The sequence below is a fragment of the Hyaena hyaena genome, unplaced genomic scaffold (genome assembly GCF_003009895.1).
Source record: "Hyaena hyaena isolate Hyena2069 unplaced genomic scaffold, ASM300989v1 scaffold_806, whole genome shotgun sequence".
NCBI classification, from domain to species: Eukaryota; Metazoa; Chordata; class Mammalia; order Carnivora; family Hyaenidae; genus Hyaena; species Hyaena hyaena.
The window spans coordinates 384,879-412,211 of NW_024081440.1; the positions used below are offsets into that span (position 1 = coordinate 384,879).

Sequence of the window (27,333 nt, forward strand, 5' to 3'; positions counted from 1 at the left end):
AGAGAAGAGGAAAGGAATTTCTGGTATCCTTTCCTCTTACTATGCATACCTACTAGCATGTATACATTCACACTGCTTTTCCAAGTTTTCCCCTGTTAGTAGATCTTATTTTTAACCATTGTTTTGTGCTAGTAAATGTGTATTTGAGATGTGAAACTTAAGTCCTTTAAGCTTCTTTTGTCTTATTTTTCTAGCTTCCAGTCTGTACTTTTGGATATTCTGTGTTATTTAAAAATCTAAAAGTTTCTCTCCTTACTTGTAATCAATCAATTATGAATGTTGAACTTAACAATCTTTATTTCATACTGCACACTTAAAATTTTTCTCTTTATGTTTGCAGCTGATGTACATACTATTTTATCAGGATATAAGTTTTTCAGCAAGGAAATGTTCCCATTTTCTTTGCATATTTCCATATACAAAATTAGTTTAGGTTTAAAAAATTTTTTTAAATCAACAGGCTAAGTTTTTACAGTCATTCTTATCTAATATGTCTTGGATATTAAATTATGTTTGTATATTGTTATTTAGGTGACTATTATATGGTTAAAAAGATTTTGGAGGAAAACAGTTCAGGTGACTTGAACATAAATTGCGTAGATGTGCTTGGGAGAAATGCTGTTACCATAACTATTGAAAACGAAAACTTGGATATACTGCAGCTTCTTTTGGACTACGGTTGTCAGGTACAAGGCTAGATAATTCTATCCAGTAGCTTCTAAGTACTGTTAGATATGCCATGTTTTCTTTCTTTCTAGTTTCCTTTTACTCCCCCCCGCCCCTTTCATCCTTCTTTTGTTTTGTTTTGTTTTTTTCTTTCTTTCATCCTTTATTTGGTCTTGAGCCACTAAAAGTTTTAAAAACATACCTCAAAAAGGCCTTTTTATGAAGGTGTATTCTGACTTGACTTATTTTTTGTCTCCCAATTTTTACTTTTTCCTCCCTTATGTTTTATAACATCTGACAGAGGTAAATTATCATGACATATTAAAGATGGCTTTGTTTTTATTACTTATTACTATTTATATTATATATCTAAAAATAGTACAAATGTTCTGGAAGTGTCAGGGAAACAGATTTTTCTGTGGCCCATGTAATTTACAAACAGAAGAACAAAATGCTTCTGATTCACAATGCAATTTTTAATTTGACTTTAATTTTATCCTGTTAAATTTTATTAATTTTTCCTTTTTGTCTGAAGTTTAGTGTTTGCTTATAACAAAAGGTGAACAGATTTTTTTAACTGGAAAATCTAGACCTTTCTGTTTGTCTTCATATCAGTTCAGGTAGAAAAGCAGGCTTTCATATAAGTCTTGAAAGAATCCAGTCAAGAGATTCTGAAGGAAATATAATATTATTATTTTCCTTTTCTTTTGGGTTTGCTTATGATGGGAACACATGAATTCTTGCACTTTTTTTTTCTTTCAAATAGCATGATTGTTTGCTCTATTGTAGATTCAAATTAATGAGGCTTTTTATTTTAGTGGCATTAGGAAGCACTCACAGAAAATTTTAAAAATATATTAATTCTGTGTGCATTTTTATTGTGTGTGTGTGTGTGTGTGTGTGTATGCATTACAGTATATGGTACTTTATCTATACGTGCATATTTAGAGTAGAAAAAGAAATTGCCTTCCTAGCAATTTCAGTTATCTAGAACACCACCAAGAACTGCCAGAAAGTAATGAAGAACATCTCTGAGCAGTAGATGCCATGAATTTTTCCATTTATGAAAAAATTAATCAGTGGGGTACTGGAGCTCTCCTTCAACTTTAACAAACTTCTAATACTTAGTCTTCTAATCCATGGAGAATTAGAGAGGCAACAGAAGGGTCATGAGGGCTGCAGTGAAACAAAATGGGGCACAGTACCTATGACTCTTTAATAAAGAGGTCAAGAGCATTGCATATGTAATAATCTCTGAAGAAGTTGTATGTTAGGATGGTAATCAATGTTTATAACAATGGCACAGAATAAGTGAGGAAAAGTTAAATTATATTCAGTATCTGTTATTTTAGTAGAAAGAAGAATATAGTACTTTTGAAAACAAAATTTCCATCAAAATAGTTTAAATTTCAAAGTGAAACACTTAAAGGCATAAGCTTCAGTTACCTAGAAAATAGTTATAAAGAAAAACCTAAATGATTCTGGATAAAAGAAGTATTACAGTATAATAATCATTTTTATCTTTTTATGTACATGATCCTATGTATATAATAATTCAGTATACATGGCTTCTGATCACATTTGAACATCATAGCCAGTGTATATTGCTGTTACATTTTATAGATCAGAAAACTGAGGCTCATAGACTTTAATGAATTGCCCAAAGTTCTAAAGTAAGTGAGGGGAAAGCCGAGATTTGAATCTGATCATCTGACTGCAAATCCCATGCTCTTTCCAGTTCACTGTGTTCTGTCTCAGGTTGTCTCTGTCTTACCTATCAATCAACAGATATCCAAGGCCTTTGGTTGGGTGTGATTGTGGAAATGAATAAGTAAAACATGATGAGTTCTGTACTAAAGGATATTAAAACTAATTGGACAATGAAAGTATAGTTGACCCTTGAACAATACAAATTTGAACCGCATGGGTCCACTTATATGTAGATTTTTTACAGTGTAGTGCTGTAAATGTATTTCCCCTACCTTATGATTTTCTTAATTTCATTCTTTTTTCTAGCTTACTTTATTGTTAGAATACAGTATATAATATATATCACATGCAAAATATATATTAATTGACTATGCTATTGGCAAGACTGGTCCATGCTATTAGTAGTTGAATTTTGAGGGAGTCAAAAGTTATATGCAGGTTTTTGATTATGTGGGGGATGTGCATCTCTACCTAACCCCTGTGTTTTTCAATGGTCAACTGTGCATTTGAATTTCCAGTCAATTAAAAAATGCAGAAGTGTATTTGATAAGTACTGAGTGGTAATAATACTTGACTCTTGTGTATTATTTTGAGGTTAAAAGTCCTTTCATGTATTTTGTCTTATGTTATGCTAGTGGCTCTCACATGGACAATTTTGCTCCCCAGAGGACATTCGATAATACCTGGAGGCATTTTTGGTTTCGCAACTGGTGGATGGACCACTACTGACATGCAATAGGTGGAGGGTAGAAAGGCTGCTAAACATCCTGCAGTGAACAAGACAGCCTCCACAACAAAAAATTATCTGACCCCAAATGTCAATAATGTCTCTATTGAAAAACCATGTTTTATGCTTAAACTTTTGTGCTTTACAACATATGTTTTGGAAACATAGAAAAAAGAAAATCATTGTGTATCTGCTATCAAGGTTTCATGGAAGAGTGTCAGTTAAGCTCAACCTTCAAACATTAATAATTACCAGTATTTATGTAGTGCCATTGTGTGCCACGAACCTTAAATATATTCACTTCCTTTATCCTCACCACAGCCCTATGAGATAGGTGCTATTATTATTTCTGTATTATAGAGGAGGAAACCAACATACAAAAAGATTAAGTAACTTGCCCAAAGACAGTACAAAAATGGCAGACCTGGAATTTGAACCCAGGTTCTGGCTCCAGAGTCCATGCTTTTACCTACTATTGAAACTACTCTCAAAAATATATAGATAGCTCTGGAATAGGAGATGTGGAGAAGGACGTAAACAAAGGCACATGCAGTGTATATTTTTGAGACAATGGATAATTTAGCCTTCTGAGGAAAATATTTGGGCTGGATGGTAGTGGGAAATATCTGGAAAAATAAAAACTAATGAAAAGGGTCTGAATGCCAGGCTAAGGAATTTGGGTTTATAGATAGTGGGGTCATTAAATGATTTTTGAGAAGAGATGTGATCTGTCCAGTAGTATTTTAGGAAAACCACCCTAGTGGCTGTGTTCAGTATAGATTAAAAAATGGAAAGTGGGGAAGGCCATAGCTTGGGTGAACAGTTTTTACAGTAATCCAGATATGAAGAGGTTAAAGCCTGAACTAGAATAGTAGCTATAAGAATAGGAGAAAAAAATGGCAGATGTGAAAGATGTTATAAAGGAAGAATTGATAGAACTTACTATTTAAATGTGGAAAAGAGAATTTAAAAAGGAGTCCAGGATGATTTGGAAATGTTAAACATAGGTGGTTGGGAGAAGGATGAAAGAAAGGAAGTTAAGTCAGGCTTGGGGCAGAGAAATGTGAATTCTGGTTTTAGTCTTATTTGGAGGATTTCAGGCAGTCTTCAATACACAGTTACAGATGAAGATTACATCTCTAGGAAGAGGTCAGGCTGGAGAGAGAGAGCAGTCATGGACATGGGATGGTCACCTGCGTCATGAAAGGATGAAATTACAGAGGAGAGGGCAAACAGCTCGTGCTGATCCTTTCTCAGGGAACATCTACACTAATAGAAGGCAGTAGAAGGAAAGGGTTCCATTAAAGGAGTTTGGGATAGTGCAGCATTGTGAACACCAAAGAGTTTTAATGTGTTGCTTAGAAATCAAAGAAACTGAGGGAGTAGAAAAGGCCATTGGACTTTGAAACTGGCATCAGTAGAGTTAGAGAAAATGATATGCATGAATTTGAGAAGTTTGACAAAGTGAGAGGAAGAAGTAAAAGAAAGACAGGATCAAATCAAGTTAGCAAAGAGTGAGGAAGTATTTCATTTTTTGGGAGATGGAAGCTAGGACTGTTATTTCTGTAAGCAGAGGACCAAGTTCCTATAGAAGACAGAAGAACACTAAATAGAATACCAAACTCTATGAGATAGGTACTGTTATTCTTTTCGTATTGTAGAGGAGGAAACCAACATACAAAAAGATTAAGTAACTTTCCAGCTGTGGAAAGGAAATAAGAAGCTTCTTTGAGCTTAGAGGAAAGAGTATGGGAATTGTTGAAAAGACGTATTCTGAGATGAGAAGGAATATAGCAAGCAACTTCATTAATACATAATAAGTATACGTACTGAATACATTGTAATAAGGGAAGGATGGTCAAATATTTGTGAGAAATTGGGAAACAACTAATGAGGACATTTTGTCCTACCGATATTTTAAAAATAATTTAAAACTTTTCCCATTGAGAACTTCCTTTAATTTATCAAGTAAATACCATTTGTGCAGAATAAGTTAATGGTAACTTATTTTTTACATGACTTTTTTACACAAATAGTTTTATTCCTGAAGCTTATCCTTTTAAGCATTGAAAGATTTAACATGAATCTTTTTTTGTTCTTCACAAAATAGTGTATCTGAATATAATTTAACTTTACCATCATAAATGAGAATCATTGAGAATGTAATTGTTTTACTTTGCTGTATGTAATCTGAAAATATTAACAGGTTTCTCCTTACATTATATGGCTTCAGACTGCTCTGTATTGATAGTAATTTTGCTATATTGATAGTTTATCTTTTCAGCGGTCAATTTTTAGCAAATTTTTCTTCATTTCTTTCTACTTTCTTAGTTTTAACTTAGATGTCTCCTTATTTAGTAAAAACCTGGAGAATACTTGGGAAAGCCACTTTTCCTTCATTTATAGACAACTCTAAGTCGGCATGGTTGAGGCAATTCCTTCTGGGAAATAATGCCCATGAAGTTAGTTTGTGACAGCTCAATATAGTAATTGGATCCATGGCTATGTTTCAGATACTTGGAGTTGACTGATACTTTGACTTGAAGAGCAGTGCTATTACTATAGTTAGCTTTATAGGTTAAAATTAATCATAAATGTTTAGTAGTAACGAACATATAATTCTTTTTGTTTGCTTCACCTGACCAAGTATGGTAAAAACTGAAGAGAAATGTTTGCAAAGTAGAAGAATAATGTAGCTAGATTCAAAGAACAGGCTACAGCCCAGTGAACCCTAAAAGTTTTAAGGAATAAAATAAATTTCTCATTAGAGTGAGGAGTTTTTCCTGTGGGAATGTATAGGCAGTTCCTAATGATTGAATGTGGCCCCCAATTCTTCCTTTGGTGTCCTTAGTCCTATTTTTAGATATCCAGATAAAGTCTGTCTTTTAGTCCTATTTTTGACATCTGGAGAAAGTGGATGGAAACTTTATTCTTTTTTATTCTTTTAAGCTACAAAGAATACTAAGGAGCTAATATAGTTTCATTTTTAAGAGAGAATGTTGATAGAGATGGTTGTTAAAGACTAGAACAGTTTTTAAAGTGTACAGATTGAAAACAATCAGGTCATTTTTTTAAGATTAAAACATTATTTATCCCCATGTTTCCCTTCTCCCTTTATAGCCTTCCTTAAGACAAAACAAAACAGATTAAAAAAAAAAAAAAAAAGGAAAGAGAAAGAAACCCAGAAACCCGATGTCACAGTTGCCAAGTATCATAAGAGGACTGTGGACTTTGTTGCAGAGTGTTGGAAAGCCCCTGTTTCTCAGCTTCTGTTTACTTTTTCTTCCAGTCAAAGTTGGAGTTTCAAAATGAACCATAGTTTGGGATTAAAACTATAAAGTCACTTCTCCCTCTTGTCGCTAAGGACATTGGTGGCCTAGTTTTTTTGTGGCTTTTACTTGATAAGGCTGCTAATATCAATGTCAAATTTGTACCATTTCAGTCAGACATGTATGTTTTAAAGTTGAGAACAGAGGGCTGCCCTTATCCTCATGGTTGCATTGATGATCATTTTTATTAGACTGAACATACTGTACCAGTACTAATAGTCTTTGGCAATTTCTTTAATACATCTGGAATATTAAGCTTCTTTTGGTTCAAAGTTCAAAAGTAAAGATCTTGAAAAAATTTTCAACTTTAAATATGGCATGGACCCATTAATAAACCCTTCTCTTTAAGCATTTATTATTTCACTGATTTATGCAGTGAAACAAGGACAAATTTGTGTGTGTTGTGGTACACAAAAGTACTGCTAAGGCCAGCAAATGTACTATTTATTTGGACAGTCTAAATTTTTAAATATTTAATATTACTGTATATGATACAGTTTAAATTTAAAGAGTTTTATTTACAAATTAGTAAAAATAAATAGTTTACCTTTTTATCCTCCATTTTCATTTTTAACCTTTTTTTTTTTTTTAAAGTCCGCAGATGCACTTTTGGTGGCAATCGACTCTGAAGTAGTGGGAGCTGTTGATATACTACTTAATCATCGACCAAAACGATCATCAAGACCAACTATAGTAGTTAGTACTCTTAAATATTTATTAATTTGGATTTTTAAACCAAAATAGATCTCCTGCCCCGTTGCCATTTTTTCTTCCCCCAAATTTATTTTGTTCTAAAGAAACAGATTTTTTTTACTCTGTAAATTATTTTAAAGTAAGTAGACACTTGCAAGAATAATTAATATTGCTTTCAAGAGACCTTTTTAAAATTAGTGCTATTTCCATAATTTTTTCAGTGTGGATCAATATTTTTAGTTTTGAACATTCTATAGATTAAGTTGAAAATTCAGATTAGTTTCCAAATGGATTTAAGAATTAAATATATACAGTGAAACCATAAAACTGGAAGAAAATGTAGGTGAATATTTACGTGATTAGCAGTGGAAAGACTTTCTAAACATAAAAGCAAAGGACTAAAATCACAAAAAGCAATGGCACGGCCTTTGGCTTTATGGAAGTTAAATTTCTGAAATTCAGACATTGAAAACATTTAGAATGCACATGGATAACTGGAAAAGATATTTCCTGTATATATCACAAATTAATAATCTTAATAATTGACAAATTGATGCAAAATATCAAGATCAGAAAACATGAAAAAAATCTCAGAAAAGATTAAAACACTACCAATAAAATATGAAATACAAATTTTTGCTTATCAAATTAGTGAACATTTTTAAAAATAATGATTGATGGCAAGGGAGTAGTACAGTTGAGAGGGTATTTTAGAAAGCAATTTGGCAGAATGTTTCATAAACAAGAAAGATATTCATATTCTTTAGATTAGTGCTTCCTCCTCTAGGAACTGGTCAGAAATGTGGACAAATATGTTAACTGTGATCTTATTTGTAGCAATGAATAAACCCATATGACACAATTTAAATATCTGCAAATAAAAGATTAGAAATAGTGATAATTACACATATATTAAAATGGTATTTTTAAAAGAATATATAGTAACCTGAACAAATATGACATAGGAAGTGAAAAAAAATGATAATAATAAACTGGACATATAATATATGGTCCAAAGTTAAAAATATGCAGAAATAAGGAACTACGAAATGTAGCAAAATGTTACTTAACAACAGTCATCTCGTTGCTAAATTAAGGTTATTTTTTGTCTTACTCCGTTTATTTATTTTTTATTGCTTTTGTAATTAGGAAGATAGTCACTAATCAAATTCTACTGTAAAAGTGATATATTTGTTATATATCAAAATTTAACAATTATAACCTTCATTATTGGTGAGGAGGTAGTAAAACAAGCAGTTTAAATAATTGCTGGTAAACTGACTATACTCAGAAAAATACTGTTTTACGAAAGAATTAGAACTTGGTTGCAGATTATCTGCCATTATCTCAGAGCAATGAGCAACTCTGCTAAATTGCATACTTTATCACATATTAACTGAAATATTTTACTTTCATTTAGATATTACAAAGTTTGTGTAAGCATGACTTTCTCCAGAGGAGTGTACCAACTAGTTTAAGTTGTGGCGAGAGACCCACAGGATCAGAGAAAAAATGGCCAAGAATACAGCCCCTGTCCAAAGGGTCAGAAATATCTAGAATCCTATTCAGTTTTATGTCACCTGTCTGCAGTCATGATTACATTTTGATATACTTATTCCACTTTCTAGCACTTTAACCCCTTTACTTTCTTGGCAGGGAGTAGGGGTGTAGCTTGCCAGGGCACTGGAGCAGCTGACTGGCATTCTTTTATCAGTATTACCATTTCCAGTCGAATCTTGAGTTGTAAGGCCATGGCAGTCTTCATCTACTCAGTGAAAAACACTTTGTATTTCATCTCTAACAAAAAGGCTTATCCAGCCTTTGCTTGAGTACTTCCAGTGATGGCAAGATGACATTTTAACAACCCTAATACTTCTTGACAGGCAATGTCAAATAGATTTATATATACTTTTTAAAATCATTTCAGTGAATTCATTTTGTATTTTTGGTTTATCAAAATTGTCTTTTGATAAATTTTGACTTTGTAATACAGGTTGGGTGTGTTTTTTTGGTAACATGTAGATGATATAATGAGCAATTAAATTATGAATTTTAATCTTCTAAAAATGTTTTTCATGTTGTTAAGTATGTTTTATAGGAAAAATGAGGACATTTTTCTTTTAAGGAATTAAATACAATTTTCTTGTCTTTATAAACAGTAATAAGGAGAGAAAGGGCTAAATTTTAAGATTTCTTTCTTATTTTTAAACAAATTCATTAATTTAAAATCTCCAGTAAATAAATGGGAAGTATATAAATAAATATTCATAAAAGAAGAAAAAAGCTAAGTATGTCAAAAATATTAAAATTTTACTAGTAATAATCAAAAGAAAGTAAATTAATATTTCATGGTAGTTTTTTTCCCTCGTATGCCTAGTGCTGCCTAGCTGAAGTGTGAAATGGGTACATTCCTATATTATTGGTAATGTAAAATATGAAAAGAATTTTGATAATATATATCAAAAGCTTCAAAACTGTTCATGGCCTTTAGACCTATTATTTGACTTCAGGGGTTCTGTGGTTAATAAGTCTATCCTAAATTTAAAAAAACACTGTATTTATAGATGTTTGTGATAGTGTTATTTCAATAAACAAAATATCTTGAACATAGATCTATGAATTTTCTTAAATTGCATACTAAATTCTAAATTCACAAATTTTATTTCCCAGAAATTCTGGGCTATAGCTTTTTTGTGCTTCCCCCCACCCCCTTCAACAGAGAGCGACAGAGAGAGACAGAGAACAAATGGGGAAGCGACAAAGAGAAAGGGAGAAAGAGAGAATCTCAGGAGAGCTCTGTGCTGTCAACATGGAGCCCGATATGGGTCTCAACCCATGAATTGTGAGATCATGACCTGAAGGGAAACCAAGAGTCAGACAACTGACTGAGTCACTGTGGACCCCCTGGGCTGTAGCTTTATGAGATTATTAAAATGGTCCTTGGACTTCAAAATATTAAAGCCCATTGTTTTTAATTATTGATGCCAAATCGCTTATGCCAAAGATGTCCTTAGAAGGAGGTATAATAGAGAAAGGTCTAGAAGAGATACTGTAAAATGTTATTTTGTGTAGGAGGAATACGGGAATGTTTATTCTTTCTGCTTTTCTATATTTTTGGATATTATATAATGTGTGCATATTACTTTTATGATATTAATAAAAATTACCAGAAACTTCTGTGAACTTGATAAGCTTATACAATAGAATCAAGCAGCTCTCCGGAAAACCTGTGTGAAAAACTGAGAAGTATTGAGAAGAATATGCAATAGTCATAAAGTAATCAACCATTTTATTTAACCCTGATTCTTTATTTACTAATGTTTCTTTTTACATGTCATGCCATCACCAGGCCCATGAGCCCATGTAGTGAAAGCAGCTCAGGCTACGGTGTAATACAGACCTGAGTTCTGATCTGCATTTTGCCACTCTGTTATATAGCTTGGGCGCATTAACTTCTCTGAGCCTCAGTTTCTTCATGGGGATTATAATGCTCAATTTTGCAGGCTAACGGGATTAAATGAGGTGATAAATGTAAAGTGCCTAACAGTTTCAGGACTGACTTATTAATAGTGGTTATGATTGTTAGTGTTTTTGTGCCTTTGTAACAGTAAGTAGTATAAGAAATGATTGGGAATATGTAGAGAATTATACAAAATGAAGAGTGCTTCCTATTTACTTATCCCTTTCAGGCAGCTTCACTGCTATCAGTGTGGCAAGATTTCCTGTAGAGATGGAAGTTTTAGAATTTTTCTCATGCATTTATACTCTGCCAATTTTTAACATTTCTGTTTTTCCTTTATATTCTTTTTCTAAGATTCTTGTTCTTTATCATTGTCATGCATGTTTCCATAATCTTGTGAAAATTAAACACTTTTTTCTGAAGTATTTCTCTAAGTATCTTCACTTCTTTGTAACAAAAAGAACTCTAGTTGTATGAATGTATCCTATTGAAGATTTTTGACTGTCATGATTATATTGCATTTATTAATTAAAATTGAGTTTTCAGGTTTCAAAAAAAATTTAGTCCTGGTAACATGTTATCGTATTTCTTAAAATAATTCTTAAGTTCTTTGTGCATTCTGATTTTTTCATTTCATTTTCAGATAAATATGTTGTTTTGAAGTCATAAATAATAATTTTGGGCATTTATATAAATATTTTTCAGAAACTAATGGAGCGAATTCAGAATCCTGAGTATTCAACAACTATGGATGTTGCACCTGTCATTTTAGCTGCTCATCGTAACAACTATGAAATTCTTACAATGCTGTTAAAACAGGATGTATCTCTACCCAAGCCCCATGCAGTTGGCTGTGAATGCACATTGTGTTCTGCAAAAAACAAAAAGGACAGCCTCCGACATTCCAGGTTAGAAGGTTAAGGTTTTGATGAATAGGTGTGTGATACAGTAAAGTATATGTCAGTGAAATTTTTATTGTTTTTCCTTCTATGCATTTTTTAAGAAATATGGTACTGGAATGCGTTATGGAAGCTGATCTAGTTCTTTGCTTAGTATAAGTTTTACATTTTTAAAAAATGTTTACTAAATGATGAATAATTAGGAAAATCCTTCAAATTATGAATAAGGTTTACCTCTTACTTCTGCTAGTGGGGCTTGAAGACACTATTTCTTTTTTGAAAGCAGAGTTTATTAATCTTAGAGAATTTCTAAATAGTGGAAAGAGTGGAGATACCCCTTCTTATTTATAAGGAAATAAGTATTTTCTGACTAAATATTTAACTTATTATTCCTCTTACTTCCCCTTTCACACAATATTCAAATCTTTTTCTCTTCCCTTTCTCCCCAGGGAAAATGAACAAGAAAGTATCCCATTTTGGACAGGTTGAGCAAGATCACATACAAGGGCATGTTGTATAAGGTTCTAGGCTAGATTTGAGAATCTAATTTTCAGCATAAGCCTATATATATATATAATATATATATAGTATAATATATATGGTATAGTATATATTATATATATAGTATAGTATATATTATATATATAGTATAATATATAGTATAGTATATATTATATATAGTATAATATATATAGTATAGTATATATTATATATATAGTATAGTATATATTACATATATAGTATAATATATAGTATATTTAATACTATATATAATATATATGTACTATATATATTATATATATACTATATATATATACTATATATATGTATGCTATATATACATAGTATACTATATATTATATATATATAATCTATGTAGTAATCAAATATAGTTGAAATTATGCTGCGTATAATATTTACTATGGAAACGTGGTTGGAAGTCCTAAGAAGCCCATTGACAAGCTGTTCTTATAGTATATGAAATTAGCTTTAAAGCTGCAAACTATTCACCCTCACTCCTTCCTTACTTTAGGATTATATCTTTGGTGGATTGACAGATAGTGATAATCCATAAATTGAGAAAGTCTCCTGGGAATCAATTTAATGTTTATTTGCAAAGGTTGCACTGGAAAATATTTCTATTTTCAAGTTCATTTACAGTGAGATCTGTGTTTCTTTTGATAAGATCAGGTTGATAACTATGGCTTTTCATTTAAGTTTTTAGTTTTAAAATGACTGGTCTATAAAATGACCAACAGAAATGGTCTTTAAGACTTCTTCTAGTTTTGAAATCCTTTATTAATATTAAATATAAATATGTCCAGATTGTATGCTTGTTAAATATGTGTGTAGTTGGAGCAGCTGAGGGTAGAGGAGGTGGACCTGGAGAGAACACTCAACCTGGCTTCATTTGAGGTGGGGAAAAGGCTTTGTTCTGAAATCTTTTAGAGAAAGAAAAGAGAAAGGCAAACCATAAAACAGACTCTTAACTATAGAGAACAAACTGAGGGTTGCTGGAGAGGAGGTAGGCGGGGTGGGGATGGGTTAAATGGGAGATGGGTATTAAGGAGGATGCTTGCAATGAGCACTGGGTGTTATATATATGTGATGAATCCCTAAATTCTACTCCTGAAACTAATATTACACTATATGTTAACTAACTGGAATTTAAATAAAAACTTGCAATAAAACAAAATAAAATAAAGTAAAATGAAATAAAATTAGGTAATTTAAGTCTTTCATCTTTTATGTTTTTGGGTTTTTAAAAAATTTTTGGTTATAGTGTGTCCTTTGCATTTGCAGACAAAGCTTAGAATGAATTATCAATTTTTACAAAAATACTTACTTGAATTGCTAGTATATAAAAATAAAGCAGATTTTTTTGTATACTAGTTTTGTATCTTGTCATCTCGCTAAAATCACTTCTTAGTCCTAATAGGATTTTTTGTTTCTTTGCTGGCTTTTTAGATTCCTAAGGATTTTTTTACATATAAGATTATATCATCTGTAAATAGAGACAGTTTTACTTCTTTTCCACTTTTTAGGCCTTCATTTTTCTTGCTTTATTATACTGGCTAGAACCTCCAGTATCCTGTTAAATGTAGTTAGTAAGAGTGAATATTCTTGCTTTGTTCTGGACTTTCTATCTGCAAAAGAATTCAGTCTTTTGACATTAAGTATAATGTTAGCTTTAAGCTAACTTAAAGCTTTAAGTATAATGTTAGTAAGTTTTTCATTGATTTTCTTTATCAGAATGAGTAAATTCCTTTATGTTTCTAGTTTTTGAGGATTTTTTAAAAATCATTCATTGATTTGGGATTTTTGCCAAATGTTTTTCTTCCATCTCTTAAGATGCTCATATGGTATTTGTTCTTTATTCTATTAATATGTTTATTATATTCATTTATGTTTGGATGTCAAATTAACCTTGCATTCCTGGGATAAACTCCATGTGGTTGTGATATATAATCCACCTTAGGTGTTAACGAATTCATTGTGCTAATATGTTAAGTATTTTTGTGTGTATGTTCATGAGGGATAGTATTCTATAGCTTCCTTTTCCTATGATGTCTTTGTCTTGCTTTGATATCAGTATGACACTGATCTCATAAAATAAGTTTTGAATATGTCCACCTCCTCTATTTTCTGACATAATATTGTTTAGAACTGAAATTATTTCTTCCTTACATGTTTGATAGAATTCATCAGTGAAGTCATCTGGGTCTAGATTTCTCCTTGGCAGGATGGCTTTAAATTTCTAAGTCAATTTTCTTAATATAGGATTCTTTGGATTTTCTGCTTATTCTTGAATCTGTTTTGCTAATTTGTGATGTGCTATGAATCTGTCCATTTTATCAGTGTTATCTAATTTGGCATAAAGTTGCTCATATTCCTTTAATATTTTCCTTTCTGTAGGATCTCTTTTTATTTTGATATTTGTGTTTTCTCTTTTTATTGGTCATTGTAGCTCAGAGATTGCCCAACTACAGTCTTCAGGTCCTATCCAGCCCACCAACGGTTTTTACAAATAAAGTTTTATTAAGATATAGCCACCCATTCATTAATTTAAAGTCTATTGCTGCTATCACTATATAACAGTAAAGATGAGTAGTTCTCATAAGCCTAAAATGGTTATTATCAAGCCATTTACAAAGTAAGTTTGCTGATTCCTAATCTACTTAAAGGCTTGTCAGTTTTATTGGTCTCTTCCAAGAAACATTAATTTCATTCATCTTCTCTACTGTTTTTCCATTTTTTATTGCTTCTGCCTGTATTTTTATTATCTCTATTTATTTTGGGTTTGATTTGCTCTTCTTTTTCTAGCTTCTTAAGTTAAAAATTTAGCTTATTGATTTTAGATTTTACTTTCTTTTTAATATAGGTATGTTCAAGATACTTCCTAATTTATTTTGTGATTTTGTTGATGATGATTATTATTATTATTATTATTCATTTTTAAGAGAAGTTTTAGGTTTAACAAAACTGAGCAAAAAGTACAGAGTTCTACATACTCCCAAATTCACTCCCTCCCCAGCTTCCTGAAGATGAGCATTCCTCACTAGTGTGATATATTTGATACAATAGATGAACAAACATTCACATATAATTATCACCCAGATGATTAGAGTTCACTCTTGGTGTTGTACATTCTAAAGGTTTTGACAAATGTATAAGACATGTACGCACCATTTATAGTTTTATACAAAATAGTTTTAGTACCCTAAAAATCCCCTACATTACACCACTTTGTCCCTCCCTCATCCCAAATCCCTGGCAACCAATGATTTTTTTATTAATTGTCTTAATGGTTTTAACTTGTTTGTAATGTCATATAATTGGAATCATATAGTATGTAGCCTTTTCACATTGGATTCTTTCACTTAGTAATATGTATTTAAGTTTCCTTCATGTGTTATCATGGCTTGACAGTGCATATCTTTTTAATACTGAACAATATTTCATTGTATGAATTTACTGCAATTTATCCATTCACCTACTGAAAGACATCTTTTTTTTTTTTTTAAATATTTTTATTTATTTCTAGGAGAGAGAGAGAGAGAGACAGCGTGGGCAGGGGAGGGTCAGAGAGAGAGGGAGACACAGACTCTGAAATAGGCTCCAGGCTCTGAGCCGGCAGTCAGCACAGAACCCGACGTGGGGCTCGAACCCACGAACTGCGAGATCATGACCTAAGCGAAAGTCGAACGCTTAACTGACTAAGCCACCCAGGCACCCCTACTGAAAGACATCTTAACTGCTCCCAAATTTTGGCAGTTATGAATAAAGCTGTTAATACACATTCATGTACATGTTTTTGTGTGGACATAAGTTTTCAACTCATTGGATAAATACAAAGAAGTGTGATTGCTGGATCATATGCTAAGAATATGTTTACTTTTATAAGAAACTGCCAAGCTATCTTCCAAAGTACCTCCATCATTCAGCATTCTTACTGTCAGTGAATGAGAGTTGTTCCACATCCTCACTAGCATTTGGTATTGTTAGGGTTTGGATTTTAGCCTTTCTAATTGGTATGTAATGGTATCTCATTGTTGCTTTAATTGCAGTTCCAGTGATATATGATGTAGTACAACTCTTTATTTGCTTATTTGTCATGTGTGTATCTTCTTTTGTGAGAGGTCTGTTCAAGTCTCTTGCTTATTTTTTAATTGTGTTGTTTTCTTATTCAGTCTTAAGTGTTCTTTGTGTACTTTATATACAGAGTCCTTTATCAGATATGTTTTTTGCAAATATTTCTTGCGGACTGTGGCTTGTCTTTTCATTTTTGATTCATGGTCTATTTATTTATTTACCTATCTTATTTATATATTTAAATGTTTATTCATTTGAGAGAGAATGAGAGAGCTAGCACATGCAAGTGGGGGAGGAACAGAGAAAGAGGAGAGAGAGAGAACCCCAAAAAGGCTTCTTTCTGTCAGTGCAGAGCCCCACATGGGGCTTGATCTCAAAAACCCATGAGATTATGACTTGAGCCAAAATCAAGAGTAAGACACTTAATGACTGAGCCATTCACCTCCCCCGCCCAGGTAATTTTATTTTATTTTTATGTTTTAAATTATAGTTTATTGTCAAGTTGGTTTCCATATCACACCCAGTGCTCATCACAAGTGCCATCCTCCATGCCCATCACTCATTTTCCCCTCTCTCCCACACCCATCAACCCTTAGTTTGTTCTCAGTTTTTAAAAGTCTCATATGGTTTGCTTCCCTCCCTCTCCTTAACTATATTTCCCCTTCCCCTCCACTATGGTCCTCTGTTAAGTTTCTCCTATTCGACATATGAGTGAAAACATATGGTATCTGTCTTACTCTGTCTGACTTATTTTACTTATCATAACACCCTCGAGTTCCATCCACGTTACTACAAATGGCCAGATTTCATTCTTTCTCATTGCCATGTAGTATTCCATTGTATAGATGAACCACATCTTCTTGGTCCATTCGTCAGTTGATGGACATTTACGCACTTTCAGTGATTTAGCTATTGTTGAAAGTGCTGCTGTGAACATTGGGGTACATGTGCCCCTATGCATCAGCCTCCTGTATCCCTTGGGTAAATTCCTAGGAGTGATAATTCTGGGTCATAGAGGAGTTCTATTTTTAATTTTTTGAGGAACCTCCACACTTTTCTCCAGAGGGGCTATACCAGTTTACATTCCCACCAACAGTGTAAGAGGGTGCCCGTTTTTCCACATCCTCGCCAGCATCTAGAGTCTCCTGATTTGCTCATGTTAGCCCCTCTGACTGGCGTGAGGTGGTATCTCAGTGTGGTTTTGATTTGTATTTCCCTGATAAGGAGAGATGCTGAGCATCGTTTCATGCGTCTGTTGGCCATCTGGATGTCCTCTTTGGAGAAGTGTCTGTTCATGTCTTCTGCCCATTTCTTCACTGGATTATTTGTTTTTTTGGGTGTGGAGCTTGGTGAATTCCTTACAGATTTTGAATACTAGCCCTTTATCTGATATGTCATTTGCAGTTATCTTCTCCCATTCCGTCGGTTGCCTATTAGTTTTGTTGATTGTTTCCTTTGCCGTGTAGGAGCTTTTTATCTTGTTGAGGTCCCAGTAGTTCATTTTGCTTTTGATTCCCTTACCTCTGGAGATGTGTCGAGTAAGAAATTTCTGCGGTTGAGGTTGAGTAGGTTGTTTTCTGCTTTCTCCTCTAGGGTTTTGATGGTTTCCTGTCTCACATTCAGGTCCTTTATCCATTTTGAGTTTATTTTTGTGTATGGTGTAAGAAAATGGTCTAGTTTCATTCTTCTGCGTGTTGCTATCCAATTCTCCCAGCACCATCTGTTAAAGAGGCTGTCTTTTTTCCATTGGATTCTCTTTCCCATTTTGTCAAAGATTAATTGGCCATACATTTGTGGATCCAATTCTGAGTCCTCTATTCTATTCCATTGGTCTATGTGCCTGTTTTTATGCCAATATCATACCGTCTTGATGATGACAGCTTTGTAGTAGAGGCTAAAGTCTGGGATGGTGATGCCTCCCGTTTTGGTTTTCTTCTTCAGTATTACTTTGGCTATTTGGGGTCTTTTGTGGTTCCATACAAATTTTAGGATAGTTTGTTCTAGTTTTGAGAAGAATGCTGGTGCAATTTTGATTGGGATTGCATTGAATATGTAGATTGCTTTGGGTAGTAATGACATTTTAACTATATTTATTCTTCCAATCCATGAGCATGCAATGTTTTCCCATTTGTTTGTGTCTTCCTCATAAGTTTTCTATAGTTATCAGCATACAGATCTTTTACATCTTTTGGTGCTATTGTGAATGGGATCAGTTTCTTGATTTTTCTTTTTGTTGCTTCATTATTGGTGTATAAAAATGCAACCAATTTCTGTATGTTGATTTTGTACCATGCAACTTTGGTGAATTCATGGATCAGTTCCAGCAGACTTTTGGTGGAGTCTGTCGGGTTTTCCATGTAGAGAATCATGTCGTCTGCGAAAAGTGAAAGTTGGACCTTACTTTGCCAATTCTGATGCCTTTTATTTCCTTTTGTTGTCTGATTGAGGATGCCAGGACTTCCAACACTATGTTAAACAACAGTGGTGAGAGTGGATAACTCTGTTTTTTTCCTGACCTCAGGGGGAAAGCTTTCAGTTTTTCCCCCAGTGAGGGTGATATTAACTATGGGCTTTTCTTAAATGGCTTTTATGGCGTTTCAGTAAGTTCCTTCTATTTTGACTTTCTCGAGGGTCTTTATTGAGAAAGGATACTGTATTTTTTTGTCAAATTCTTTTTCTGCACCTAATGACAGGATCATATGGTTCTTATCTTTTCTTTTGTTAATGTGATATATCACTTTGATTGATTTGCAAATATTGAACCAGCCCTGCAACCCAGGAATGAATCCCATTTGGTCATGGTGGATAATTTTTTTATATGCTGTTGAATTTGATTTGCTAGTATCTTGTTGAGGATTTTTGCATCCATATTCATCAGGGATATTGTCCTGTAGTTCTCTTTTTTTTGTTGGGTCTCTGTCTGGCTTGGAAATCAAAGTGATGCTAGCTTTGTAGAATGAGTTTGGAAGTTTTCCTTCCACTTCTGTTTTTTGGAACAGCTTGAAAAGAATGGGTATTAACTCTGATTCAAATGTCTGGTAGAATTCCTCAGGGAAGCTTGGCTCTTATTTGTTGGGAGATTTTTGATAACTGATTCAATTTCTTCACTAGTTATGTGTCTGTTCAGATTTTCTATCTCTTCCTGTTTGAGTTTTGGTAGTGTGTGAGTGTTTAGGAATTTGTCCATTTCTTCTAGGTTGTCCAGTTTGTTGGCATATAATTTTTCATAGTGCTCCCTTATAATTGCTTGTATTTCTGAGGGCTTTGTTATAATAAATCCATTTTCATTCGTGATTTTGTCTGTTTGGGTGCCTTCTCTTTTTTGAGAGGCCTGGCTAGAGGTTTATCAATTTTATTTTTTCAAAAAACCAACTCTTGGTTTCACTGATCTGTTCAACTGTTTTTTGGATTCTATATTGTTTATTTCTGCCCTGATCTTTATTATTTCTCTTCTTCTGCTGGATTATGAGGTGTTCTTGCTGCTCTAATTCCCTTGGGCGCGCTATTAAATTTTGTATTTGTGCTTTTCCTAGTTTCTTTGTATTTGTGCTTTTCCTAGAGATAGGCATTGATTGCAATGTATTTTCCTCTTAGGGCTGTTTTTGCTGCATCCCAAAGAGTTTGGATTGTTGTATTTTCATTTTCATTTGTCTCCACATATTTTTAAATTTCTTCTCCAATTGCCTGGTTGACCCATTCATTCTTTAGTAGGGCATTCTTTAACCTCCATGCTTTTGTTTGTAGGTTTTCCAGACTTTTTCATGTGGTTGGTTTCAAGTTTCATAGCATTGTGATTTGAAAACATGCATGGTATGATCTCAATTCTTATATATTTATTGAGGGCTGCTTTGAGTCCCAGTATGTGATCTGTCTTAGAGAATGTACCATGTGCACAAGAAGAAAGTGAATACCATAGCTTCAGGAAGTAGAGTTCTAAATATATCTGTCAAGTCCATGTGGTCCAATGTGTCATTCAGGTCCATTGTTTCATTAGTGATTTCTGTCTAGTTGATCTATCCATTACTGTAAGTGGAGTATTAAAAGTCCCCTGCTATTAGCACATTCTTATCAATAGGACTGCTTATGTTTGTGATTAATTGTTTTATGTATTTGAGTTCATCCAAATTCAGTGTGTAGACATTTTTAATTGTTAGTTCTTCCTTATGGATAGACCCTGTAATTATTATGTAATACCCTTCTTCATCTCTTGTTACTGCTTTTACTTTAAAGTCCAGTTTGTCTGATACAAGTATGGCTACTCCAGCTTTCTTTTGACTTCCAGTAGCATGATAGATATTTCTCCAACTCCTCACTTTCAATACGAAGGTATCCTTAGGTCTAAAATCCGTTTCTTGTAGACAGCAAATAGATGGATTTTGTTTTTTTAATCCATTCTGCTACCCTAGGTCTTTTGATTGGGGCATTGAGTCCATTTACACTCAGGGTTATTATTGAAAAATATGGGTTTGGAGTCATTGCATTCTCTGTAGGATTCATGCTTGTAGTGGTGTCTCTGGTACTTTGTGTTCCTTGCAACATTTCCCTCATAGAGTGCCTCCTAGGATTTCTGGTACAGGTGGTTTAGTGGTGATGAATTCCTTCAGTTTTTGTTTGTTTGGGAAAATCTTTATCTCCCCTTCTATTCTGAATGACAGGCTTGCTTGATAAAGGATTCTTGGCTCCATATTCTCCCTGTTCGTCACATTGAAGATTTCCTGCGATTCCTTTCTGGCCTGCCAAGTTTCAGTACGTCTTTTTACTACCCTTATGTGTCTACCTTTGTATGTTAGGAGCTGATTATCCCTAGCTGCTTTCAGAATCCTCTCTTTGTCCTTATATTTTGCCAGTTTCACTATGATATGTCATGCAGAAGATCGATTCTAGTTACATCTGAAGGGAGTTCTCTGTGCCTCTTGGGTTTCAATGTCTGTTTCCTTCTCCGGGTTAGGGAAATTCTTGGCTATGGTTTTTTCAAGTGTTCCTTCAGCCCCTTTTTTTTCCTCTCTTCTTCTTCTGGAATTCCTATGATACGGATATTGTTCCGTTTGCATTATTCAGTTCTTGAAATCTCCTTTTGTACTCCTGAATCAATTTATCTCTCTTTTTCTTGGCTTCCTCTTTTTCTATAATTGTATTTTCTAAATCACTGTTTTCCTCTCTGCTTCTTCACTTCATGCAGTGGCCGCTTCCATTTTATTATACACTTCATTTATAGCATTTTTTAATTCATAACTATTTTTAAGACTCATAGTCTTTGTAGCAATAGCATCTCTGCTGTCTTTTATGCCCTTTTCAAGCCCAGTGATTAATTTTATGACTCTTGTTCTAAATTATTGTTCAGTTATGTTGCTTATATCTGTTTTGAGCAATTCTTTAGCTATCACTTCTTCCTGGAATTTTTTTTGAGGAGAGTTCTTCCCTTTCATCATTTTGGCTCGCTTTCTGTCTCTTGTAAATTTTAAAGGCTTGTTATGCACTCTGCACTTGCAAGTACTGCTGTATTAAAGGAGGCTGATAGACTTTCCAGGTTCTGGCCATTCAGGAAGTGTTCTTTTAAGGGCGTCCCTTGGTCTCTGTTGTTGTGGTGACTTTGGTTATTTTATTTCCCTACTCGTGCTGATATTTTGGACTCTCCATCATGTGCGCTTTGATTTGTTACTTGAGGTAGCCCTGGAAAGGAAAACAGACGAACAGGGAACAAAAACACGCAAAAGTACAAACAAATCAAACAAACAAGCAACCTGACAAAAATAATAATTAAAAAATCCAAAAGACACAGGACAGTCTAAAAGCATAAAACCAGAAATCCCAGCTACAAATAGAGAGTAAGGTGGAGCCAGTGCTGATGGAAGAGCATGTACAAAGAGAAATGACAGGGCTCGGGAGAAAGAGAAAATGAACATTGCCCAGGCAGGAGACTAAAAGGCTTAATCCAGAGAGAGAAAAAGGAGAATACGGCAGGAGGCAAGGAGAAAGAAATGAAAATAATATTGCCCAGAGAAACTATATAGTCTGATTATTCCAGAGAGAGAGAGAGAGAAAGGAAGGTAAAGAAGGAGGTGTAGAATGTGTAATCAGGAGGGTGGATTAAATATGTCTGTTTAATCAAACCTATAAGCAGAATAACCAGCCCAGAGGAGGAGAGAGATAAGAATGAGTAAAAGAATATATCTGAATAAGGAGAATTCATCTAGAGTTAATCACAGCAATGAAGCAGCGCTAGTCTTGGGGGAGAGGGCTGCTCCCAGCAGCTCTCCAGCACAGATGGGCGTGGTTTGGTGTAGGCGGGTCCCACTTCCACTGTGGGTCCCTGGGGCTGATCTCTGAGGCCCCACCTTGGTGGTTATGGGGAGAAAAATGGCGACCTCCCCAGTCCCTTCTCCTCAAAAAAGGTGTTCCAAATCACTCCTTTGGATTGCCGAGGGCACAGCCAAGGTGGGCCGTCTCTTATGCCTCAAGCCCAGCCACGTTCCCAGCTCTCACTCCGTGCGCATTAATGATCCCAGCCAAAATGTAATCCCACCAACTAGGCACTTCACAGTAGGAGATTGGTTTCTCCTGATGCCAAGTGGGCCCCTGGGACACTACCTGACCAGGAGGAAACTTCTTTTGTTCCCAGGGCACAAGGGATAGGACAGGATCCTTCTCTATCCCAGTCTGAGGTTTTTCTTTTCTTTTTTTTTTATTTCTAGGAGAGAGAGAGACAGCGTGAACAGGGGAGGGTCAGAGAGAGAGGGAGTCACAGACTCTGAAACAGGCTCCAGGCTCCGAGCTGGCAGTCAGCACAGAGCCCGACACGGGGCTCGAACCCANCTCCAGGCTCCGAGCTGGCAGTCAGCACAGAGCCCGACACGGGGCTCGAACCCATGAACCGCGAGATCATGACCTAAGCGAAAGTCGGACGCTTAACCGACTAAGCCACCCAGGCGCCCCAGTCTGAGGTTTTTCTTTTGTCCAGTTACAGTCCTACACTTCCCCAGCTGCTATTTCTCTTTCCTTTGTCTCTCTGCAGAAGGGGCTCCCTCCCCACCATGCTTCTGTGTCCCTGCCTGTTGTTATCTCTCCTAGTTTGCACTCACACACCTATGAGGCTGTCCTAGTAGACTCCATCTCCTTTCCTCCCAGACTCTTGGGGTTCAAACTCCTTTGGCTTCAGCCCTTCTTTGAGAGATGTGGGCAGGAAGTACAGATCCTCCTATTTCTCTGCCATCTTGGCCCCTCCCTCCTTTTCCCAGGTTATTTTAAAGTGTGCTGTCATCCTTTCACATATCTGATGATTTCCCAGATTTCCTTCTACTGGTGACTTCTAATTTAATTTCTAATGTAATTAATTGATTGGAGAATATACTGTATTTAAAAACTTTTTTTAATGTTTATTTTTGAGAGAGAGAGAGAGAGACAGAGCATGAGCAGGGAAGGGGTAGACAGAGGGAGATGCAGAATCTGAAGCAGGCTCCAGGCTTTGAGCTGTCCGCACAGAGCCTGACACGGGACTCACACTAGAAACTGTGAGATCATGACCTGCGCCGAAGTTGGACGCTTAACCGACTGAGCCACCCAGACACCCCTACTGTAATTTGTAAATAACTTTATTGAAATAAAATTCATACATTATAAAAGTCACCTTTTTATAATATTTACAGAGTTGTACATTGACCATCATTATTTAATTCTAGAATATCATCACTTCAAGAGGAAACATTTTACTCATTAGCAGTCACTCTCCCAGCCCTTGGAAACCACTAAATTTACTTTCCATTGTTGTGGGTCTGCCTATTCTGTCTCTTTGGAGATGTCTGTTCAAATCATTTTCCCAGTTCTTGATTGGTTATCTACCTTTTTATTGCTGAATTGTAAGAGTTTTTTTATATATTCTAAATAGAAGTCCCTCATCAGATGCATGATTTGTGAATCTTTTTTCACGCTCTGTCAGTATATTTTTACTTTTTGGATGGTGCACTTTGTAGCATGGAAGTCTTAACTTTGGTGGAGTCCAGTTGATCTGATTTTTGGAATTCTAACTAAGAAACCATTGCTTAATTTGGAGAATGTACTTTTTATGAGTTTGTTGTTGTTGTTTTTTTTTAATGTTTGAAGACTAGTTCTATGGCCTATCATAGAGTCTGACAGAGAATATTCTAGGTACTTTTGAAATAATGCATATTCGGCTGCTTTGGTGTAAGCATTCAGTGAATTTCAGTCTGAACATATATTCTTTCATAGTGTTTGAGTCTTCCTTATCCCTACTGGTTTTCTATCCATTTATTCTATCAATTTCTGGGAGAGGAATATTAATCTCAGAATGTATCAGAATATATAATTTATCCTTGTCAGGTGCAGTGTTCTGTGGATGTCTAGTTGGTTAATGGCTTTGTTTAATTTTTCTCTTTCTTTGTTGATCTTTTGTCTAGTTCTATCCATTATTGAAAGTGGAGTTTTAAAGCCTCTAATTGTTATTGTTCAGTTGTCTATTTCATTTCTATTTTTTCTTCATAATTTTTGTGCTCTTTTGTTACAAGTATATAAATGTTATATCTTCTTCTGCTCTATTGTTACAAGATACAAATGTTATATCTTCTTGATGGGTTCACCTTTTATTATTATAAAATGTGTTATCACTAGTAATAGTTTTCTGTTTGTTTTAAACTCTAATATTAGTATAGCTACTCCAGCTTTCCTGTGGTTGCTATTTGCATGATATATCTTTTTCCAGACTTTTACTTTCAAACTATTTGTATCTTTGAATCTAAAGAAAACATATAGTTAAATTATGCTTTTTTTTTAGTCTAGTCTGACTTCTACCTTTTAGTTGGATTGTTTAAACCATTCACATTTAATGTTATTAACACAGTTGTATCACATATGTCATTTTCCTTTTTGCTTTTTGTGTATCTCCTTTTTTGTTTTCTATGTGTCTTAATATCTTTCTTGTTCCTCTATTCCTTCATTAGTGCTTTCTTTTACATTGAGTGTATACTTTCTTTTTTTTTTATGTTTAATTAAATTTTACTTGTTTGTGTTAGAGTGAGAAAGAGAGTGGAAGAGAGACAGAGAGGTAGAGAGAGTATCCCAAGTAGGCTCTGTGCTGTCAGTACTGAGCCCAACATGGGGTTCAGCCTCACGAACCGTGAGATCATGACGTCAGCTGATATCAGGAGTCGGATACTCAATTGACTGAGCCACCTATGTGCCACAAATGTATATTTTCTAATGTGGTATTTTAATATTATTAATTATTTATTGTATGTTTTCAGGTCTTTAAATTTTTACTGGTTGCCCCAGGGCTAATCATATGCATCTTATCAGAATCAGCTTCAGATTTATACTAGATTAATTCTAATATACGGAATAGTATATACTAATGTAATATAATATAATATAATAGTCTCACAAACCCATGAGATCATGACCTGAGCCAAAACCAAGAGTAGGACACTTAATCGACTGAGCCACCCAGCCCCCTCCCCGGGTTATTTTAAAGTGTGCTGTTGTACTTTGACCTATTTGGGGATTTAATCCAATATATATAGTGTCTCTTTTTTATTCCTTTAATGATATTATTGTTACACATATTTCATTTATTAATGTTACAAACCCAACAATATATTGTTACTATTTTACTATCATCATTTCCTTAGCCTATTACAGCTGTAGTCCTGTCCACTTATTTTGTGCTGTTATTGGTGAATACATTACACCTGTATTACATTTCTCTGTGTTATTATAAGTCAAACCTTACGTTGTTTACATATTTTTAATATAGTTGCTCTTTTAAATCCGTTAACAAAGAAAAATCTGCATTTATAGTGTCTTTTATAATTATATAATTACTTTTACTGGTGCTGTTTGTTCATGGGGACTTGAATTATGATCTGAGATCACTTGCTTTTAGCTTGAATAGCTTCCTTTAGTATTTCTAGTAAGGCAGGTCTGCTAGGAACATATATAATCAATTTTTGTTTCTCAAGGTAAGTTCTTATTTTGCCTTTACTTTTAAATAATAATTTTGATGTTTAAAATATTTTTGTTTGATAGCTTTTTTCTTTGAGTGCTTTGAATACTGTATCTCTCTATTGTTTCTACTGAGAAGTATGCTGTTAGCCTTCTTGGGGTTGCTTTGTAAATGCCTCACCATTTTCCTCTTGTTTTCAAGATATTCTCCTTGCCTTTGACTTTCAGCATATTTATCATGATATTTCTATTTGTGAGCCTCTTTGCATACGTTCTTGGCATTTGTTGAGTTTCTTGGATGTGCAAGTGATTGATTTTCAGTACTTGGTAAATTTGATAAGTTGTTAGCTGTTATTTTTTCAAAAAAATTTTTCTTCTTTTGTCCTGGTGTACCTATTATGTTGTTGTACTTAATAGTATTACATATCTCTGTGAATTTCCGTTCATTTTTCTTCATTTTTTTCTCTTTGCTCTTTGGCTCACATAATCTCTATTGACATATCTTCAAGTTTTGTAGTTCTTTCTGTTGCACTCTGCATTATTTTGCTTAGGACTGTCATAAGACACTATAGTGGGTGACTTAAACAATAGAAATTTATTGTCTTACAGTTCTGGAGCCTATGAATCCAAAATCAAGTATTGGTTGGGTTGGTTTATTTTGAGTGCTGTGAAGGAGGGAACTGTTCCAGGACTCTGTCATTGGCTTGTAGATGGCCGTATTTATGTTCAGAGGGTATTCTCATGGCATGTGTACCTGTCTCCACAATACCTACCACATTTTTATAAAAACATAAATTATATTGGGTTTAGGCCCACCTTAATGTATCATTGTTATTTGATTACCTTTGTAAAGACCCTGTTTTCAAATAAGGTGACATTTTGAGGTACTGGTGGATAGACTTCAACATATGAATTCTAAGAGTACACAACTCAACCTATTACAATACATTCTAATGAATTGTAAATTCATTTATTGTACATTTCCATTCCATAATTTCCATTTTGTCCTTTTTCATAATTTTTGTCTCTTTATTGATAGTCTCTGTTTGATGCAACATTGTCATTATGCCTTCTTTTACTTCTTTAATCATACTTCCTTTAGTTTTGTGAATATATTTATAATGGCTACTTTGAAATCTTTTTCTGTTAAATATGACTTCTGGTCACCGAAAGGCAGTTTCTGTTACCTGTTTGGTTTATTTTTTTCTTCTTCTCCTTGGGTATGAGACATGTTTTCTTATTTCTTTTCATGTCTCTTAATTTTTTTACTGGAAACTAGACATTTTAGATCATATATTGTAACAA

At 34.2% G+C, this 27,333-nt stretch overlaps 1 protein-coding gene across 1 annotated transcript in view; it reads left to right on the plus strand.

Annotated features, from left to right (window-relative positions):
• Positions 1-27,333, plus strand: part of TRPC1 (transient receptor potential cation channel subfamily C member 1) — a 73,383-nt gene that overhangs the window by 9,433 nt on the left and 36,617 nt on the right. The window contains exons 2-4 of the mRNA XM_039219320.1: positions 532-686; positions 7,027-7,128; positions 11,291-11,493. Of these exons, the coding sequence (XP_039075251.1) occupies positions 532-686; positions 7,027-7,128; positions 11,291-11,493 (460 nt within the window). The remainder of the gene's footprint in view (positions 1-531; positions 687-7,026; positions 7,129-11,290; positions 11,494-27,333) is intronic.